General features: G+C 49.7%; 8 protein-coding genes across 8 annotated transcripts; 4 read left to right on the forward strand and 4 right to left on the reverse strand.

Moving 5' to 3' along the window:
* Positions 1 to 82: 82 nt before the first annotated feature.
* Positions 83 to 1878, forward strand: zrfD (putative plasma membrane zinc ion transporter; the record flags this gene model as incomplete). The annotated part of the gene is made up of 4 exons (XM_043275543.1): positions 83 to 335; positions 388 to 1419; positions 1471 to 1570; positions 1620 to 1878. The coding sequence occupies 4 exons, from the start codon at positions 83 to 85 to the stop codon at positions 1876 to 1878; spliced, it is 1644 nt and encodes a 547-aa protein (XP_043134522.1).
* A 778-nt stretch (positions 1879 to 2656) lies between these two features.
* Positions 2657 to 4229, reverse strand: ACHE_21459A (glycoside hydrolase family 76 protein; the record flags this gene model as incomplete). Its single annotated transcript, XM_043275545.1, has 4 exons — positions 2657 to 3232; positions 3285 to 3734; positions 3787 to 4031; positions 4115 to 4229. 4 exons carry the CDS (start codon positions 4227 to 4229, stop codon positions 2657 to 2659), a joined length of 1386 nt encoding a protein of 461 aa, XP_043134523.1.
* Positions 4230 to 6173: 1944 nt separating this feature from the next.
* On the reverse strand, positions 6174 to 7322 carry ACHE_21460A (uncharacterized protein; the record flags this gene model as incomplete). The annotated part of the gene is made up of 4 exons (XM_043275546.1): positions 6174 to 6354; positions 6408 to 6833; positions 6891 to 6960; positions 7022 to 7322. The coding sequence occupies 4 exons, from the start codon at positions 7320 to 7322 to the stop codon at positions 6174 to 6176; spliced, it is 978 nt and encodes a 325-aa protein (XP_043134524.1).
* A 1645-nt stretch (positions 7323 to 8967) lies between these two features.
* On the forward strand, positions 8968 to 9294 carry ACHE_21461S (uncharacterized protein; the record flags this gene model as incomplete). The annotated part of the gene is made up of 1 exon (XM_043275547.1): positions 8968 to 9294. One exon carries the CDS (start codon positions 8968 to 8970, stop codon positions 9292 to 9294), a length of 327 nt encoding a protein of 108 aa, XP_043134525.1.
* Positions 9295 to 9447: 153 nt separating this feature from the next.
* ACHE_21462S (uncharacterized protein) lies at positions 9448 to 9642 on the forward strand (the record flags this gene model as incomplete). The annotated part of the gene is made up of 1 exon (XM_043275548.1): positions 9448 to 9642. One exon carries the CDS (start codon positions 9448 to 9450, stop codon positions 9640 to 9642), a length of 195 nt encoding a protein of 64 aa, XP_043134526.1.
* A 3457-nt stretch (positions 9643 to 13099) lies between these two features.
* On the forward strand, positions 13100 to 14137 carry ACHE_21463S (uncharacterized protein; the record flags this gene model as incomplete). The annotated part of the gene is made up of 4 exons (XM_043275549.1): positions 13100 to 13230; positions 13280 to 13416; positions 13472 to 13526; positions 13576 to 14137. The coding sequence occupies 4 exons, from the start codon at positions 13100 to 13102 to the stop codon at positions 14135 to 14137; spliced, it is 885 nt and encodes a 294-aa protein (XP_043134527.1).
* A 115-nt stretch (positions 14138 to 14252) lies between these two features.
* Positions 14253 to 16016, reverse strand: ACHE_21464A (FAD-binding dehydrogenase; the record flags this gene model as incomplete). The annotated part of the gene is made up of 2 exons (XM_043275550.1): positions 14253 to 15545; positions 15609 to 16016. 2 exons carry the CDS (start codon positions 16014 to 16016, stop codon positions 14253 to 14255), a joined length of 1701 nt encoding a protein of 566 aa, XP_043134528.1.
* A 532-nt stretch (positions 16017 to 16548) lies between these two features.
* On the reverse strand, positions 16549 to 17913 carry ACHE_21465A (uncharacterized protein; the record flags this gene model as incomplete). The annotated part of the gene is made up of 6 exons (XM_043275551.1): positions 16549 to 16972; positions 17033 to 17113; positions 17172 to 17294; positions 17441 to 17538; positions 17589 to 17705; positions 17764 to 17913. The coding sequence occupies 6 exons, from the start codon at positions 17911 to 17913 to the stop codon at positions 16549 to 16551; spliced, it is 993 nt and encodes a 330-aa protein (XP_043134529.1).
* Positions 17914 to 21150: the final 3237 nt, after the last annotated feature.

A 21150-nucleotide genomic window follows, 5' to 3' on the forward strand; every position in this document is an offset into this window, starting at 1 on the left:
ACCACGGTCCTTGATGCGTTGCTTCAACAATATCCACGGCGATATCGACACCTCAGCGACGTTCAGGCAAGCCTAATTCACAATGAACTGTCCCTCGCGCACCGACGATGACCTTGTCCATCCCGATTGGAACCAGAACCCGCCCTATCTCGCCCCCGATCTCACCACCCGCCAAGACTTGAACGGCATCTCCAACGCTCGGGAGTTGCAGGACCGCGCGGGGCTGGTCGGAGTGTCCTTTGCAGGCTGGGATGAAGGAGGAATAACGGCTGCTAGAGAATCAGGACGAGAGAAGAAAAGTCCCGGTCCTCAGGGAGCGTCTCTGACTCTGTCAGGTAAAAGTCATCGTTGCCGCGGAATGCGACAATATTGCTAACGGCCACGCAGGACGCTCCATTTCCCCGACCAGCAGCCATGCTGCTATATCAGGGGACAAACTATTAAATACGAATCAAGCATGGAAGACGGCCAAAGAATGGGCATTGTGGCTGCTGTCCGTTGCGGTCGCATCGACTATAATTTCCCATATTCGACACCCAACAAGCAATGCCGGAATTGTCAACTTGGAACCACCTCCACGACGTCTCCCTGAACGGTCGACCTGCGAGGAAGGCGGCGTCAATGGCGATGAATACAACCTTCCCTTGCACGTCGCGGGTCTATTCATCATCTTGTCCGTATCGACGCTGGCCTGTGCCTTTCCCATTCTTGCCGTCTGGTTTCCCCGTCTGCGCATTCCACCTTCTTTTCTCTTCTTCGTCACCCATTTCGGAACAGGGGTGTTGATTGCGACGGCGTTTGTTCACTTACTTCCGACGGCGTTTACCTCGCTGGGGGACCCATGTCTGTCGAGTTTCTGGACCACAGACTACCCCGCGATGCCTGGGGCCATTTCGTTGGGTGGCATCTTTCTCGTTACGGTGATTGAAATGGTGTTCAGTCCCGCCCGGCATTGTTGTCGACCACCAACCGAACCGGTTCGCCAAAGTACCCCTCAGGTGCCCCGAATCGACATCACGGAGCCGCCCAATTCAGCCGCCAATCCAAAGGCTCCGGCGGCGATGCTGGACGGCAGACACCTGAGCGACCTGGGACCGCTCGTCGGACGTTCTTCCAGCATGAGTCGATCCATCAAGGGGATAGGACAGGATCATGAAGGTATCTCGCGGGTTCCATCAGCCCCCGAGCAGTCTCCACAGGGCTGGGAGGAACGGAAGACAGAAGCTGTTGAACAGGATGTCGAGCGCAGCGACGATGATACCTCGAGTGTGCCCCCCGAATTGCAAGACAAGAAAGCAGTGATGCAAGTATTTTTGCTCGAGATGGGAATCCTTTTTCACAGTGTGTTTATCGGCATGTCCCTCAGTGTGTCTGTTGGGAACTCGTTTGTCATTCTTCTTATTGCCATTGTGTTTCACCGTACGTATATTTCCTTGCATGCACGGAGGATATACTAACCTGCGCGTGCAGAGAGCTTCGAAGGACTCGCGTTGGGCGCCCGCATTGCGTCGCTGAACTGGCCACGAAAGGCCTACCAGCCATGGGTCATGTCTCTCGCATATGGATGCACGTATGTTCTCCGAAATCTTTAAGCGATTGGCACCTGCTAATGAATACAGGACACCCCTTGGTCAAGCCATCGGCCTCGCCACGCACACTCTGTACAGTCCCAACTCGGAAGTTGGATTGCTCCTGGTGGGCACTATGAATGCCATCTCGGCAGGCTTGCTGATCTTCGCATCGCTGATCGAACTGATGTCGGAGGATTTTCTCAGCGACGAGAGTTGGAAAGTGCTCCGGGGAAAGAAGAGAGTGATCGCTTGCATTCTGGTCTTTCTGGGTGCATTTTGCATGAGTTTGGTCGGAGCTTGGGCGTAAAGCATTGCCACTGAACATCAGCGACTCGCATCAGTAATCTGCCCTTTCTTTTCTTTTCTTTTCTTTTTTTTTTTTTGGTGCTAACTGCGTGATCCAAGCACTTGGTGGATTTGAGTGACACGGTATCAGACGTAGACTCGGAAGTCAGGAAAGATTGTGAAGAAGTTGCTGTTGGGTGATCGGAAATTTTATTATGTATATTTATCTATGCTTTTACATACTGTAGAATATCCTGGGGTATGGACAAGCGGGAATATACTTACTATAGCTCGACGAAAGTATTTCGGGCCTATTTAGTAGAGGTATTATTCCAATTGTACCTGATTTTCATTAGGATCCCATGCATTCGCTGCTGTAACTGGCATCTTCCATTCTATCGACAGAGCAGTCAGGGGGGCCATTTTTCGTGAAGATATGCGCAAGAATAGGATTCGAATCAATGCTGAATTTATGGCTTGATATCCCTGTATACCACATTGATATGTCCGAATAGGCAGGTGAAGTAATACTTGCACAGTCCCGACCCATCCTGATTCCTTCATGCTGAATGTACCAAGCGCTTCAGATATTGGAGCAACCTACGAGTGCTACCGCACTTCAACAACGGCGCTGATCCCAATCTCGGGCAGTGCATCGGCCATCGGGAGATGAGCATTTCCACTCGGGCAAATCGTTCTGATCGTCGGCGAACGGCTCTATAGGGTTGAAGATCTACTATGTACAGTAATAAAGAGAACGAATACAAGAATGCTGAAAAAGCAGGAAACAATGGAAAATATCATAGCACTAGCCATATCATAATACCGATCCATCCCGACGCGAATACAGCCGTCAGGACGCCTGCACCCGCCCGGTCGCCAGTCGTTATGGCCGGTGAAGTATGACCTTGCGCGTTCCTATCATTCGTGCCACTTGCGGGATTGCTGGTGCTATTTCCGCCGGTGGTCGAAGTGACCGGGGTTGAGTTCTTTGTGGTGATGAGATTTGACGAGAACACGCTCAGCGCGCTCATTTGTTCCTCAAGACCACTCCATCCGTCCCATTCCTTGGTATACCACCGGACTCCGCAGGTGTTGTTATTGTTTCCAGTGCAAGCTTCGGCGGCAGCTTCGGCAGAGCTTTGGAGCTTGGGGAGAATTCGCGACGACGTCGACGGGACGAGAACGGAGGTGAAGGCGAGCCAGGCGGATGTGAGGCCTTTGAAGAGGATTTCGTTGTTGTTGCAGACTTCGTTGGGTTCGCAGAGGATCTCTGACATGGCATAGTCGTATTTCGCAGGGAAGAAGGTGTCTAAGGTGACGTTTAAGAGGCCGTTGACAGCGTTTTGCCATTTGGTTTTCGATGTGCCGTTGGTCTAAATAGTCAGTCTTCTGGCACGAAGTAACCAACTAGACGGAGTGACATACATAGGCATACATGTATGCTGCACCGCTTAGCAGTGTACCATAGTTGTATGACCATTGATTATTTCCTTGAGAAGTACAATCGTCGTCGACGTTGGTCGAGTCGGCCACATTCCAGGTGTTATTGTTTAACAGCGGAGTCGATGCAGACCAGTCAAAGATCTTTTCGGCCCAATCGGCATAGGTGTCGTTGTTCGTATAGCGTGCGAGACGAGCGGACAGCTGAAACAAGCCCCCATTCGAAATGGTGTTCTTCATGCCGTAGCCGGCTTCATAAGCGTAGATCTGCCAACGTAACCCTCCATCGCAGGTATTGGTATCCCACCGTTCAACCTGGGTGTTGAAGACGCCCTGCGCCAGTGACAACCAAGAATAACCATCATCGACTTCGGGATACTGTAATTCGGCGGCGGTCATGGCGGCCAGACCCCAGAATACTTGGTCATCGTTCCCCTGGGACTTGTTAGACCAGAATTGATGTTGTTAGTACTGTTCAGCGACCTACCAGATATGTACTCCAGTTGGTTGGCATGTAGTCGCCGTTGCCGGACTGCCATTGCATGCCAACAGACACTTCGTCATTATAGGTGGTATCGCCGGTGAAGTACCAGTATTGAATCAAGGCCATGAACATGGCACCTCCTTCCCACCAGGTGTCGGGCAACTTTCCAGGAATCTGTCCTGTTTCATTGCCGTGATAATGGATCATCATCCCATAGGCAGCCGTGCTGGCCGCATCTTTGATGGATTCTGAACGACGGAGACCAGGGATTAGCCATAGCGGAAACGAAGATCTCACCTAGAGATCTGCAATGATAACGCGGAACACTCACGCTCATCATCAATGTTGAGTTCGATCGCCCGCACCTCTGGTACACACAGCGACAGCAGCAGCAGAAGACACAGTAAAGCCCTCGAGCAGAGCCAGTCTTGGCATGTTCTTAGCATGACAGCGGATGAAGGCTTAGATTAACACAAGAAATTCAACGGCGAGCAAAATGGGGAAAGGAAGTAGATAAAGCCGCCGGCATATGAGGAGGCGCCGCCCATTCGGCGAGTGGCATCGCGAGGCGACTAATCCCTTCCATGGCTAGCCTCAGAGAACAATGGAGACTACGGCGTATTATTAGACTAGAGCAATAGTCTTTTTCCACGACCTCCGGGCATTAGTACTAGCTTGATTCATTTTTTTGCAACGGACACAGGCCGCTATACTGGATCCGGCTTCAAGAACCGGAAGAACAGCGCCGGAAATAAGATGAAGCGAAATTAGCTAGTCATTGGCAATAGGCTAAGATTATGCCATAGTACTGGGCCATATGAAGGCCGAAATGAGAGAAAAGACTTGTCACGCTTTGCGTAGGACCGATCCACTTTGGTCGATGGCCGACGCCCCATCGGCGACCTAAATAAAGCTTGATACCTCCACGGTGGCTGTGTTGCGGAAAAGCCGGATTAAGGTCAAACGCTCTTTCCAAGGTCACGACGGTTCTCAACAGTTTAGAGGGCTTCTTGACGACATGTTCCTGTAAAAAGCCCTACATGATAACCGTATTCATCCTATCCAAATCCGTACACAAATAACATGACCGACGAGTCCTACAGCCGAGCCCTAAGGGCCACGTCGCCAGTGAGCCAATCAGAAGAACTCCACCAGTCAGGCACCAGAATTGTGTAGGGGAATATAACACTAGACCAGCTTTGGTTAGCGCGTCTAGAGTCTGGATCTTCCTATCACAGATCGTCTTCTCCTCAGGTTTATGAGACGCCGGACTCCATGGAGATGCTAAAATGGCTCTCGTTCATCTCATAACTGTGGAATAAACCACCGGGGTTTGAAAGCTGGACAGCGGTTTATATTCAAGCCACTCGACTACCGCCGACATTAGCCCGAAAAGAGAATGCGCGAATACTATCACTATCAGTGCTGAACATGGCGGTAAAGCAAGGGGCATCAAAGGGTGATTACGCATGCCTGCCGGGGTCCAACCAATGAGTCGTCCACAGCGATAAATTGGGTTAGGGCGGTGTCTCATAGCCATCGTGTGCCTGCTGTCAGATTAAACATTATCGAGACATGTCTCCAATCGCTTGTTCTTTGTGTTTGGAGGTATCTCGTATTTCAGTCCTTCAGAGTAACCGCGATACCACACTAGTCACTCACGTATACGGTCTGGTTGACCATGGCCTGTGTCGACAGGGAATGTACATATAAACATGGCGAATGTACTCCGTATTATGTATGAGATCCAAGGCTGCTGGACGTAGATCGTTTTTAGGAACCACGATGAACTTCGAACGCAATTGGATACCGTCACAGCACCAAGCCCACCTTACCTAGAGATGTGACATGTCCGCACTGACCATTGCCGACTGTCAGGTTGGCATCGGCGATCACTTGCATTGGGATCCGGCGGTACGGTATTGAGCTTGGGTGAACAAGAATGAATTTCGACCTTGAGCAGCGTGTAGATGACTGATACTGACTGTATTCAGAGTAACAAAGACGGTGTTGTAGCTCTTCATAGTAAAACGTCATACCGTCTTTCCGGGATGCTTTCTGACTTGAATCGAGCATGGTTCGATAACGTTTATGACGCGAAAGTTTCATGGATACGCTATCCGGCGTTGCAGTTCCAGATAACCCGACATTTTACGTCATTTGACGAAGTCTATACTAGTCAAGATCAAGAGGACTTCATTGTCATCTCTTAGCGGTATCATTTATGTACTGACAAACACGACAGAAACCCGGCTGCCATCTATCTATTCGTACACCTGGTACGTCTTCTATGTCATCACTGTTTTCATGAACCCAACAAACATCAATAGAGACCGTAAAATATCGTAAAGCTAATTAAAACAACCCACAAAGCGAAAAGTAGAAATAATTTATGTCAGAGTGTAGCCACCATCGACTCTCAGGTCGGCGCCAGTGACGTACTTGGCAGCGTCACTGAGCAAGAAGGTAACGGGTCCCATGAGGTCTTCTGGGGCGCCCATCTTGCCGGCAGGGATCAGCGAGGTCCACTTCTCCTCCAGTTCGGGGTTCTCATCAAGGATCTTGCGTGTTCTGGGGAGTAAGTTAGCGGTTGGACACAAACGAATTCAGACAGTGACACTTACAAAGCAGTCATCATGTAGCCTGGACTGATACAGTTGACACGGATGTCATATGGAGCCCACTCAACGGCAAAAGACGAGGCAAGATGGCGGACAGCAGCCTTAGCGGCGTTGTAGGGAGCTTGAGGTTGCGGAACGTTGACAACAGCACCGGACATGCTGCCAATCATGACAATGCTACCGGGGGCCTTGCGCTCGATCAAATGACGGGCAACGCCAGTGGCAAAATGGTATGACCCGTCAACGTTGACGGCCCAGCATTTCTGCATCCGCTCGTGGGGGTAGTGAATGGCATCGAAATTTTCTGTGAAACCGGCGGAGGTGACGAGGTTGTCAATGCGGCCGTGCTGGGCGATGATCTCTTCCAGGGCCTTGTTGACCGAGTCGGGACTGGCGACATCGGCATAGTGTGCGGTAATCTTAGGGGGGCTTTTCAAAATTAGAAGTTAGCATTGAGCTCATGATACAAACAAAGGGCAGACATACAGCTCCAAGGTGGGGTTCTCTTCCTTGAATTGTCTGACCAAGTTGTTGGCCTGGTATTCGGCTTCGTCCTCTATTAGAAAATTGGGTTAGCATTTGCACAGCAGGAATGACAAGCAAACCCAGAAACATACTGTTCAGGTCGACAATGGCCAAATCCGCGCCGGAGATGATGATGGCCTGCGACATGACGAGACCCAAACCACGAGCACCGCCCGTGACGACAGTTACCTTCTTTTCGAGAGAGAACTGAGTCAGAGTGCGCTTGTAGCGCATGCCCTCGATGGTGGGCGAGTGGGGCATCTGGCTCTCATCGGGATACTCGAAAGTGACGCTCTCATCGGTCCGGGCGTAGGACTCACGACGACCCCGGCTGGCAATCGGGGGGCCTTCGGAGCCGACTTGTTGGGGGAAGTTGGCGCGGAGGGAAGACATTTTGGTGGTGATACTTGCTCGGGCAGTGGTATGTAGGGGGGTATATGGGTATATCGCGCGGTATTGAGAAAGTGTAGGAGGAACGAAGAACAGAGAAGGGAGGGAGCAAGGATATATCGGGAACTCTAAGTAGGCTAGAGCTCAACAAGCGAATGCGCTGGCCCAATTGTCGCGGGAGGACGCAATACATCCCTATGATGTAACGACGGATACAACCTGTCTTTTCCCTTTTTCTTTTGGCCAGTGAGAGTTGAATCTGGCTGGGAATGACCGGTTGTTGATCCTTCAATTGTTGTTTCCCTCGTTTTGCATTACCTCATGCCATTGACAAAAAGATAGAGAAATATACAAGTACTCTGTACATGGACACACGAGGGTTGATAGGAGCTACGTCATCCCTGCCAGATGCATCGAGCTGGATTTCTCTCGGGCCGAATTTAGATCGGTGGCAAGCTACGATGTCATCCATTGCCCTGACGCTGAACCTCATCCTCCAGTTACACCTCTAACTGCTTCGCCGGAGTTTTCCTTCAGCTATCCTGAAGCTCTTGGCGGTGCACCGAAGGTCTTGCGGGGGACGAAGTCGAAAGTGGAGACCAGCTTTGCGGAGGTCGCTGGGTTCAAGTCCAAGCCCGATTATACAGGGTCCAGCAAAAGCATGTGAATTCTCTATGGAATACATACGGACATCTGGAGATCTGCAATCGAGTCTACGTGCCATCAGGATACCAAGTCAAAACATGTGCTGATGCGGATGTGGGCAATGATCGTTCCGCGCATATACTGGTTCGAATACGTGTCTATGAATTGACTTTTTCTAGCCTGAGCTGTCCAAAATAAGCAGTACTAATACACCTCAGAGTACCCTGCCGGAGATTAGACTCGACAACATGGTAAATCCCGACTGGATGGCGGTAAAACGTTGTCCGTATGGGCGGCTGAATGCGACATGACAAACGTGAGCTGGATGGTCAGACAAAGGCTGTAAAGTACGGTACATTTGCATAGCTGCCAGGTGATAAGCATTTCGCATCGATATTTCCACGATTTTTGCGTCAGTCCGAGAACGTGATTCCAGATAGTGGAACCTTGAGCGCAGCATAAGAGGACTCCGGATATATATATCAATCGGAGATGCAACACTCTGGAACAACACTACACACCACTCATTGACCTCGAACTTCGAGTTCCACAATTCAAATCAGGCTATTGTCCTAACACTCTTGGCGATAGGTGCGCGTCAACCTGAACCATATATGGCAAGACACCCCCCGGCTCGAAGGTCGCCAAAGATACTTCGCAGATAATTCATACTGGTTGAAAAAAAGGCCAACGCTTCATTCTGCAAGTACGGTCCGATATCTATTCAGTAATCTAGCGGCGGAAGATATTCCCTGTTAATGGCGAGGCTGAGGACTTGAGCTACCGCTGGAAACAAGAGATGCGCTCCATGGTCAGAGTCACTTGGCTGTTGGCAGGAGGCCATGTAAAATGAGTAGTATAATATCTGACCCCAGACGCGTTTGCCAATCCTGGAACGGACTGCCACGAGACAAGCCTGTCGAGATGATGCGTCGTGTTGATGCGTCGTGTTGTGTTTTTTGGCAATAGCTGACACGTTATACAGATCCTCTGTAGCTTCCCAATGTTCTGCGAAAAGCGTCCAACAGGATCATCGTACTCGTGGCGATGGCACTACAGACTCGACAAGTTTCGTTTTAACTGCGCCGCTCAACAGTCTCAAGGCCCCAGCGACATACCCAGCAGAGACGTGCATCACAAGGCTTCCATTACGATTTACTTCATAACCCATTGCCGTGCGAGGAGTCTGAATTCCATGGATAGAGGGGTCATCACATTCGATATCGGTTTGTCGCTCAGGCCGATCACCACTGTCTGGATACCGGCCAGCTTCAGGAGAATTGAAATTTGCCGCTATACCCCCGTTGATATTCGAGTTGCGGGTGGATAGCCCTCGTCCATAGATTGAACATAAGGGATCTTGTCTGACACAATCTCTTCCTTTCCGGTTACTGCATTGCTCACCATAAAACAGACATAATCCGGTTGACTGGCATCGCCTTCTCTGTAAGTGGTGTACCAGGCCACATCGTTCGCCACGCTCATGCTGCTTACTACAGCCTTTGAAAACGGCGGCAGGACTGGCCTCGAATACTGGACGCCGAACTTGAATCCACGCTGGAGCCGCGTACCTGAGACATCTGGAGAGGACTCACGACGTATCAAAGGCTATGCAGCACACTTTCTTCGAGCATTCGAAGAAGACCATGGTGCCGTGTCGAAGATTCTCGCGGCATAGAAGCACTACGCCGGATTTGACCTTGAATCTTAATGGGTATAGCCGCTATGGATTCTAGGCCAACACGCTCTACAAGAACTCGTCGAACACTACTTTCGTCCGTTTCAGAAATGTGTCCGCGGTTTGTAAGGCTCCGCCATCATGTGTTCTTATAGTATAGCCAATTACACGCCGGCCTGTACCAACTCCCACTGGAACAAATCCTCCGGCAGCATTGGAACTGAGTGGCGATGCACCACTGCGTGGTTAGCAACTGCGGCGCCATGAACGGAACTGTCGCGCATACACATATGCATCTTTGGGTTGATCAGCTGTAAACACAGTTGCTAGCCAGACCCTGCCGAGCCGGTCAGCCGCGGAGAGCATGGCATTGATCAAGAGCCACGATACACGACCGCTTTCGATGCCCAACCGCACTAGAACAGCTCTCATCGGCCCCTATGCTAACGCTACCTGGCAACTGCTTGGCAGCTACTTCGGTGTGCCCCCATACTACCACAGTCCACCTCGAGCGAGCTGAAAGACCGGGATCGGTCGCCTGGTTCACTATACAACTGGCATTGATTGAACGGCTCTTTTTCTCTGGAAAAACCCTGTGTGGTTATTCAAATGGACGATCTGCTTGACGACAACCCTGTTCTCCAGAACCCGAATGTTTCTTCAATCATATGGACCGCATACCCTGGCCAGGATAGTGGACCTGCGATTTTTGACGCCTTGAGCGGTCTCGTTCCGCCACACAACAGCTCGCTCTCGAAATTGCCGAATCTCGGTACGTACCGGAGACACTTTCTATCCCGGCTTGTGCCCGTTGCCGCCAATCGCAGTAAAGGTAGCGAACACAAGCCGGAGGATATCGGATCGCGTCATTCTCGGCTTTGTCCACGGTATCCGACGAACCAAGTGGCTGCACACACGCGGGTGAAGAATATAGTGTCTCGAGAAACTCGGTCTACTACTGTCGCTCAATTTAGGAGACCTGGCGCATGTGTCAGACCGATGTGAGATTCTCATCGATGTCCCTACACAGAACATGACAATTTTGTAGCCACAGGGGGTCGAGGCTGTCTTAGATGAGCGGCCCTTACCGTAGTTAATCTCAATCGGCGAGCATTGTACAGCGACGATTATGCGGCTACTCCACCAGCCTGTGATTTCCATAGCAGCAGTGCCGCAGTCGATCTACTATGTAGAATTCGGAATGAACTACTGGTTCTCCAACCCCTATCTTCTTTCATGTTCTAGTTCATTATGATCAGCTTCATAGACTTAGCATTGGGCACACCGAGATTGGTCTGTGGTTCATATAGAGTAAAGAGGGTCCGGTAAAGCCCAACAGGGAAGCTGAATGTCAATCCCGTTTACCCGCGGAATAAGCTTTGAGTCTTGACTGGCAGCGGGATTTCGACATCCTCCACACAAGGACCCATAGTCTCAGGGGACGCTCGGACTCATTTACTATGAGCAGACTACTGGAACAATAATAATAACCATTTTTTACATACTTCGTGCTCTGATGCATATGTACGTAGTGAACAAGGAGCATTAGAGACGGCGGCAGAGTCTATAATGGCCTTGGCGTATATTTCCATCCTCCCGGAACGGAGTATTCCCGAGATATGTACGTACTCTGCACTCATAGAGCAGAGATCGGTATGCTCGATGGGTCTGCTATTGTTCCGGAGTACATTGGCCGACCAAACAGATACAGAGGAACCCATGCACTGGGTTCCGGGCGCTATGAAGAGTAAGTCCTCCGAGGAGATCGCTCCACTACCCGGCTAGAAAAACGTCGGTGACTTCCTTCGGGGTCCTGCCAAGCGATCTGTTTTAGCTGCCATCGCAGTCTACTTCCATTACGGGAGAGATTTTCGCACCAATCAGAGGATTCCCAACTCGATCGATAATCCGTTGAGTGGCTATCATGCAGGTGAAGATGCAAATCATCGAAAGATTCGTCATGGGATCTCGAGACCCAACCGGCCCAGGGTGTCTAGAGAACCGGTAATCCGTCATTTCTGTCAACTCTGCGCTTAAAATGGTCCCCGAAGTACTATCGTACAGTGTACACATAGTCTGTATGCAGACTTTGTGCTAATCTGTAAAGAGTAACTGAACGCGTTTATTTATAGACCACTGCGATTAGTACCTGGAGACGATCTTAGGAGGCTACTCCGTACACAGACTACCATTCGAAATGCCGTACGTACGGGGCACATGGTTTACGCCGTAATCGATATGCAGCAGTGCAGCAGTGCGCGATGGGTGAAAAGACAGTAATTGGGTCTCATGGCATGCTGCACCGACCGTGGTAGGTTTCACAAGAAGATATTTCAAGAACAACACTCATGGCCCAATAATTATTTGCCCGAAAAACATACAATGTCAGCGATCCTAATCAATTACGAAGAGCTTTCCCCGTTCCGTATTCAACCAGCAGGGAAACTATGAGATTGTCTATGCAGGAGACCGCGCCGTTGGAACAATGAAGCTTAAAAAGGTGGACTAATGACTGCCAAGATAAAGTTTGCCAAGTTCTGCGCCATTTCTGTCATACTTCCGGCTGTTGTTTGTGATCGAGTGTTAGAATCTACTCTCTACCGAGCATGTGTCCACATAATCGATCATTTCCGGCCCACTCAAAGGATGTTATTGTCAATATACTGGTGATGCCTGTGATCTGGATGATCTGTCTTCCTCGATAATGGATCGGTATTCGACCAAGTGATAAAATGCTTAGCTGTTAGTCGCGCATGGCGTGCCAGAATGCTGGAACTCTTGCCCTCTTGGCCTCGGTCCTCTCTTGGTTCCCCACAGCTGGACGATATACTGGGTGTCTGATCCATGGATGCGGGAGACTATGGGGGTAGAATTAAGTTAATTTGGATCCATACTCCGTGTATTCTGTTTACGTTTAGCCAGGGGAAAAATGAAGATTCTTTCACAGCATACAGGTTTTGCACTCATTGCTTGCTCTGCATACTTTTACTTAAAGTAAACTACAATCTACCCTATTCACTTGTCTTTACGTGCCATTCATCCAGTTTCTCCGCTGTTATTACACTTCATTCGGTTCACTCGTCACAGCACCAGAATGGGGTACAGCTTACACGCCGAACTTTTCGGTTCGTATGCTGTTGGCCTGATGGTCATTGCTCTGCGTTTATTCGTGCGTTGGTCGTCAGGATCTCACAATTTCTATTGGGACGACCTCTGCCTGGGGTCTGTTGTGGTGAGTAAAAAAAAAATGATCTGTGTCTGTCGGCTGCTGTACAGCATAGCTAATTCACACTTTTCACTCTGTAGATTTGGTGGACAATGCACACGGTTTTCCTCTACCTTTTAGGTACGATCGTCAGAATTTTCGCTCCCCCTGCCCCTCCAGCAAACACAGTGAGCGCTGATAATTGGCCAAGATCTCTCCGGTTCCAACATTGGACTTAATGAGAAGTCGGCGATGGAAGTCCCAGACAGCGAGGTACCCAAGCTTAGACAGGGCGGCATATATGCATTCGTTGCTTGGATCTCGTACATTTGTCTGGTGTGGTCATTCAAGGGCGTCCTCATGTTTCTTTACAACCGAATCACGTCAGTGCCCGTGCGAGTCAAAACCTATACCTCACTGACTTGACGACAGAACTGGTTTATGGCAGCACCGCATGACTCTGATCATGGGTGCTTTTTGCGTGTGTACATTCTTGGCGTCTTTGATCTTCGATCTTGCCATCTGTCACCCAATCCAAAAGAACTGGCAGGTCAAACCGTTTGCAGGGGGTAAGCACCTGGTCAGTGTTGTCGGGTTGCCGCACGCCCAACTAACAGTGCACAGAAAACTGTACTACCAGGCCACTAAACTATATCGTGATTGAGGTCTTGAACATTGTGTGAGTTTTGACTTGAGTTGCAGATGGGATATGTCTGACGGATGAACAGAACTGACTTGGGCGTCATGTGTGTCCCATTGCCACTTATCATCACGGCCAAAATCCCACCATTCCAGAAATTCGTCTTGGCTCTCCTATTCTCATCCGGAATTTTTGTCATGATTGCCGCTGTCCTTCGTACGTACTACTCGGTTTCGAATATCGACAAGCTGTCCGTTGCCCTGGGCTGGGCCTCCCGCGAAGCCCTGGTCTCCGTCTTCGTCGTCTGCGCTCCGGGTATAAAGCCGCTTTTTACAAGATTCAGGTGGTTTCAGTCGTTCAAATCCTCATCCAATGGTTATAGCAGCAACCAGCGCACGGGGCGCAGTGGCTTATTCAATTCCAAGTCTGGAAATTTCACCGCTATTAACAGTACCAAGGATGATGGTAAGCATCCGTATGAGTTGGATATCATGAGGAGAAATAAAGACAAGCACGAAGACTCGTCAAACGAGAGCCAGGAGCGGATTATTGAGTCTGGTGGGAATGCGAATAGTCCGCCCAGAGATGCAGGTATTGTGGTCACAACCGAGTATACTCTGGCGCATGACGATACGAGATCAGCGACATGATCATTGAATTAGTATTTGTATTCCCTTTTTTTATGTACTATTTCTCTGTACTATAGAACCAACAACTAATACAGGCAACAGTTGTAATGCAAAGACCACGTACACCAAAGAACGGCTACAAAGATGATCGCAGCGGTCTTCCGGCAACCTCAGCTATATTTATACCCGCTGTTCGTCCCGAGAAGATGCAACCCCCTAGAAAGGTCCCTTCGAGTGCACTATACCCATGCATCCCCCCTCCACCGAAGCCTGTGACCTCGCCTGCGGCATACAAGTTCGGGAAACGCGATCCATCTGGTCGGAGTACATTTGCATGCAGATCTGTCTCGAGTCCTCCCAAAGTTTTCCGTGTAAGAAGGTGCAGACGTACGGCGATGAAGGGACCGTGATATGGGTCTGCAAGTTTATGTGGTTTCATCACTCGACCAAGTCGATCCGGCAAGTAATTACGTCCATTTCGAATAAGCATCAACTGAGCGTCTTTGGTGTATTTGTTGTCGATTTGAATATCCCGAAGATGAATTTCGCGTTTGACCTGCTCGACGTCGAGGACAGGTCCGCGATGCTCTCTGCCGAGCCTGTTCATTCCAGCCACCAGTTCGGGGATAGTAGGTTCGATCACAAAGTCTACTCCTTCGTCCATGAACGCTTGCACAGGACCGGGTGGTGATGAGCTGAGGATGCGTCGCAGTGTCATGAGGAGACTCTTGTTAGTCAGATCCGGATTCTGTTCCGAACCAGAAAGTGCAAACTCTTTGCCGATGATACTCTTGTTGAGTATAAACCAGGTATAATCATATCCGGTGCTGCAAATGTGCTTTAAAGTTGCCAGTGTGTCGCATCCAGGGTAAAGCATCGGTGGCAGGCGTCTCCCAGTAGCATCGAGCCACAACGAGGATGGTCCAGCGATAATTCTGATTCCATGTTCCGGCCAGACAGGATCCCAGTTCCGCAATCCTTCGGTATAATGCCACATACGATCGCTATTGATCACATTGGCCCCTGCTTCTGCGGCAATTGCAATCATGCGGCCATCCACGTACGCAGGAACGCCGATGACAAAGCTCGACGGGGGGTGCGGACCAAGTCGATCCAGAGGCCAGTTCTTCTTGACCATATCAACGTTGGCGCCAATGCCCCCGCTAGTGACTAGAACGCTGCTACCGTACAATTCGAAGGTATCAATGCTCTTCCGACTGCTTGCAACCCCGCGGGTAGTGTCGGACGGCTCGAACACTTGACCTCGGACACCAATAGCCGCACCGGTGCTCTCATCGACAACGATCCCGTCCACTTGGTGTCTGAACTTGAACTCAACCAGTCCTCTCTCTACCGCAGCTCGGACTGGTTTTTCGAATGTCTCCAAGACGGCTGGACCCGTGCCCCACGCTAGATGAAACCTGGGAACCTATATACGATCGTAAGCTCGCTACGTACATTCAAAAGGGGCAAGCAAGATATATATACTCACGGAGTTTCCGTGTCCTCCCGCACGTCCATCGCCTCGCTCGGCCCATCCAACACTGGCAAAGCCTAGCCCCAACGACTTAACATAACGTTCCAAGTGATCAGTCGCGAAATCGACGAACGCCTCAGCCCACTTCTTCGGCCAGAAGTCGCAATCACGATCAAAACGTGCGGTGTTTAACCAGTCTTCCATCGCCAGTTCGCGACTATCCTTGACACCCAGGCGGCGCTGCTCAGCTGAGTTTACACAGAACAAGCCTCCGAGGGACCAAAATGCTTGTCCACCGAGGTTCGCTTCATTCTCTTGGTCCACGATAACCGTCCGGACGTCGCGTTTGGTCAGCTCAAAGGCCGCAACAAGGCCCGCCAGTCCACCGCCGACAATGATGACTGGGTGATCGTTTGGTGTCATTTTCAGCTTGCGATATTGTTCATCGGAATCTCATCGCTAAGAATAGACGAGGTGGCCGGTAGATAAAATAGTCGATCAGATTACCGAGTGGGGGTGGAATTTTACCTCGGTCCATACCCCTGTCGCCAAATTCTCTGCGATATGAATGAATGTACTCCGTAAGGAGCAGTGACTTTATAGCAATGCCAAACCAGACCGTAAATGCACGACAAGCTGCCAGCGCAGTTTGGACAAGTACAAGACTAAATATATAATATGACGTCATTTGAGTCTATCGTTTATCATCTCGAATAAGAAATGCTACACTCGGCTTTCACAAAGACATCGAGTTTCTTCAACTACTTCCCGCCGTATTGCTATATTTGCCTGGCATCATGATACTTTTTCTTCCGATAACTAGTGCCTTCCCGGAACACCGGACCCATGTAAAGTGCGACGAAGTCATTCCCGTTGGTAGCGAAGGAGAAGGAGGAGAGAATTAGATGGCCCTCATTGACCCGAGGATAAGAGGTACAATGCATTTTTGAGACAGTTACTCGTATGCTATGTTTATCTGCCGGCTAACGAGGATGTCACGTGCGTCATGGCCTTGGAGAATCAGCTCTCTGCTGTCATCGTCGCTCAACTGGCTGGTTCTTCTCTTGCCATGGCCGTCTCGAATCTCGGTCAGCGTAGGTGTAAAGTTATTACTACTCTTTCCGTTCTGAGACAACTCGTACGAGGAGGCGAGTTTGGAAGGACCGCCTCGAGACCGGCTGCTGTACCCAGCTTTTCGGACAGTGTTATCAAGAAGACTGCGGAATAGCGGACGTAGTGTTGAGATGTTGCCGACGATCATGCCGACGGCGTTCTCCGCAAATCCCCATATGACCACATTAGCCACGGCGAAGAGATAATCGGTTTGGTTGGTCAGATTGACGGTGTATTTGAGTCGGACACATGCTGAGAGGGACGCCCTGACGTGTTTAGAATGTCAGCCTTGGAACATGATAGCAATATCAGTGACAGTTACGTACAGTATACCGAGACTCATCAGTCCGACAATAGATATCTTAGCAGCATTGTTAAGCTTGACATGCCAGAGCAAGGGAATCGGCCTAGTCGAAGTCAGTCTCGGCGGTTATTAAAAAGGTTCACCGATAACTTGGTACGAACATTAAGGCTGTGACCCAGTCTGTGGCAATATTTACAGCAGTAGTAGCGTAGTAAACATCCGTCAAAACATGAGCAGGTTGGCAGTGTCCTCCTTTCTCAAGAAGGCTCGTATCCCAGGCGGCCCTGTGAGACTGATCAGTATTGAGATAGACTTTCGTTTGATTGCAGAACCATACTCAATTGGTATACAGTTGACGAGAATGAATATAAGCGCAATTACGTTCATGGTTGTGAACAAGGCGATTATAGCGTACTGAGTGTAAACATACAATTTGCGTCCTTCAGCCACTCGGATCAGCATCCAGCTGATGCTGAGCTTGATCGGAATGATGGCGGCACAGTAACCCACTTCGAATATGAGGAAGAACTAGGCGTCGGTCAGCGCTAGGTTGGTTTGCGAAGTGGCTCTTGTGAAACCTTTTGACCCCCAGCCTGATACTTCACGTTCTCAGGCTGTTGCAACCGCCAGCTATGAATGCCAATACCATTAAACGCGCCTCCAAGGCAGCCCGCCACGAGCACGCAGAATGGCACCTGTTTCATGGTTGCTGTCAGCTGCACTCTGTCCCAAACACTGGCAGATGGCACATACCACTGCCACAGACATGATCCAATCTTCCGTTCCCCACGACCTTCTGCTTATTCTACAATACACCCGCATTCCGTAGGTTACAAAGGCAAGTACAGTCAACGCGATGACACTGCCAGCCAGATTGGGCGCATCGTCGGCGATTATGGCCATGGTTTCATCAATGACTCAAGGTGTTCTTTCGTGCTGTGTGCGAAAGATAAATATTATATGGCTGGGCCACAGATCGAAGGTCGGCGTAGCCAATGTAATATATGACCCCTTTCACGGCGATTTCCCGCGCAGTGGATACTCATTTTAAATCCCATCAGCACGGAGTATCCAATCTAGGCTCCACTGCGATTTGGCTGAGGTTCGGAAATCGGCCGCTAAACTGTCTATGTAATACTTTGGCGGTTGAAATCTCTTCACGACTCATTATCGATAGCCGATCATCCTATGTCGAGATTTTCCATGAGAAATGTAGAAAAGACTATCCGAATATTACTCATACAATTGTGGGTAGACGGAGAGAAAGACAGTAATATTGCCATTAATGGTTCCCTACCGGCTCAACTAGCCTTGTTGCCCCTCTCTTCCTGAAGAAATTTCCAGTTGTCTTCCCCCGCGAATCCACCAAAGCGGCCTGTAACCGAGTTATCGGGTTTCTGGCAGGCCATGGATCCTTGATATCAGCCAAGGCTACCTTGGCGAATCATTGCTGTTCTATTCCGGACAAATACGAGATAACGCCGGAGATGATGACCTAGATTGTTCAACGTAATTATCTAAATATGGCACAAATCTCCGCTCTTGTCGTGATAGTTTGTCGCCTCGAGCGTGAAATACGGAGATTAGCATAATCTAGCTTTGATTCACGGGCCGAGTTTCAGCTGTTAAGGCTAAGGTAAATTGAGATTAGTACATCCTCGAGGCCCATTCAGACTTCGGGGATCAGCACTGCGCTGTTAGTGGATGGGGACGTGCGGATATTCTAGGCGACTCTACTGCAGCCCCTTAATTAACTAACTAGCACGAATGCTGAATCAGGTTCCCCCGCCATTGGGGCAGGGAAATGACACATTCCCCATGCAAGCATGTTTCCTCGGTTGTCTGCTGCGTTATTTCGCGTGGACGCTGTGACCTGTGACAAGAGGGTAACATGTCTCAACATGTCGCTTCCTTACTTGCTGAACTTCCAATGCTGACCCTTGTGACAGACCGGTAGATCGTTGTGGATATATTCGATGGACTGATAAACAAAACTGGGGAACTAGTTGAGTTGTCGTTAATGCATATGAATCACATCGGCGCATACAAATCGCGAGGCCGAAGCTATCTTACCATATCGAGGGGACGTTCAGCGATGTGAGATATCATCTCATCCCCACGCTTGCTATCATTACCGAGAGTGTTTTAAAAGAAGCTGTTTCCTGCACTTCATTGATGCTGCCCGCAGCATTAAAAAGCAAGTCTTAGGTTCCTTCGCAGTTAAATTGTCAAGACGCTGTAGCTACATGGTCAACGGCTGAGGGACTCATTGGATTGTTCTTACGAACGGGAAAGTCCACTGCCCTGGTATCAAAAACGGCGGCAATGCGACCTTCGGAATGAAGTGTCCAGAGGCTGTCAGTGCACCACTTGCAAGCAAACTGGAATGACGACATGTCAGTAGAGGCAGATGGTGACTGGATTTCGAGTTCTATTTAACCTCCGATGTTCCCCATTTCATTGTTACATTTGTCCGCCATCATAATAATACTGGCCATTGTGAGACGCATCCGATAAACATATTCGGAACCGTGTTTGATTGGCTAGATCGCTTAGAACACCGAAAAGGGAATAGGGTCTTTACCATAGGCGGAAAACCTGATTTTTCCGGGGTATCTTTCAGAAGCGCGGTCAATAATAGATGCACTTTCATCGACCTGCTCTATCTGACTATGCAGACTGAACAATGACGGGTCGGTCAAGCGATGTTGTGGGAATTCGGCGAAGGAGGCGGGACGGTTGTACGGAATGCCGGCGGAAAAAAGTCAAGGTGAAAGGCCGTCTGACCTGCATGATGAGATCCCGCCACTAATGAGGAATCTGCAGTGCGACCTTAAAAGGCCGGTATGTACCCGTTGTACTCGGTACCCTCGAGGATGTGTGTATGATCTTCGAGTCGTCAGCCAAGAACCCAGTGTAGGGCAGAATCAGACAGCGGTAAATAATAATAAAGACGGATCTACCGGCCTGAATAGGCAGTCGCTGGTTAAACATACCTACCAACCATCCGACAACTTGTCGCCATGGTTGTCATCCACGGACTCCCGATTCTATATGCACATATTTAGTACTGAGACTGCGAATCGGTTCTTCCCTGCGGCCCCTGAGATTTTTATTCGAAAGATGATTAGTGCCGCGTTGGACACCCCTCACCTCCTTTACGCACTGCTAGCCGCAGCCTGTAGCCAACACAGTCGCTTGGTTCGGGACACCGGCCCGAGATCCTCGATAGCGTGTCTGAAGTTCACGAACTTGGCAATATCCAATCTAAATTCGGCTCTTTCCAATGTCAAAGAGGTTCTGAGAGTTGAAACTATCACTACGGCAATGGTCCTCTGTACAAATGATGTTTGCAATGGAAATATGCACACATGGAGGACACATCTTTGTGGGGTATTGCAACTGCTGAATACATTTTTGGGCACGTGTTCTGCATACACAGGTGACGCCTATGTACAGTGTCTCGTGAAGTGGTTTACGACCATGGATATCATGGCGGGCTTGTCAGCGCATCGTTCAAGTTGCATATACGACCATACAAGCGGGTCATTGTATCAGTTTCCACGTACTAATGCAGAGGACGTGGATGATATTTGCGGTTACTCCTTGGAATTGGTTCCGATATTATCCCGATTATCACGATTGAGTTCTCAAGTCGGCTCGAAAGCGGCCACCGGAACAGAAATGTTACAGTCGATAACGTGGGAGGCGGCTACTCTTGAGACCGAGATTGATTTGCTTATTGAAAAGGCAGTTACTGACACCACATCGAAGGATACCGGTGGCCTCATCTCCGAGTTAAGGCATACGCATGTTGCCTTCGTTTATGCCGCATTACTCCACCTCCGACGGCGTGTCCAAATGCTTCCGAAGAACCACATCGATGTGCGGAGAGCTGTGCGGAGAGCTCTTGAGGCTGTGCTGCGAATCCCACCCTCCTCTCCTATGAATATCATGATATTGTGGCCAATATTTAGCATTGGTTGCGAATCCGAAATTCCTGGTGAACGCGAGATCATTCAAGGCCGAATGGCGAATATGGAACGAATTGGCATGGGAAATTTCACTCGGACCCGAAAATTGCTTGAGACCTACTGGAAATCCGATTCGTGTCTACCTTGGAGCGTCTACTTTTCACAG

The sequence above is a fragment of the Aspergillus chevalieri genome, chromosome 2 (assembly GCF_016861735.1).
Source record: "Aspergillus chevalieri M1 DNA, chromosome 2, nearly complete sequence".
NCBI classification, from domain to species: domain Eukaryota; kingdom Fungi; phylum Ascomycota; class Eurotiomycetes; order Eurotiales; family Aspergillaceae; genus Aspergillus; species Aspergillus chevalieri.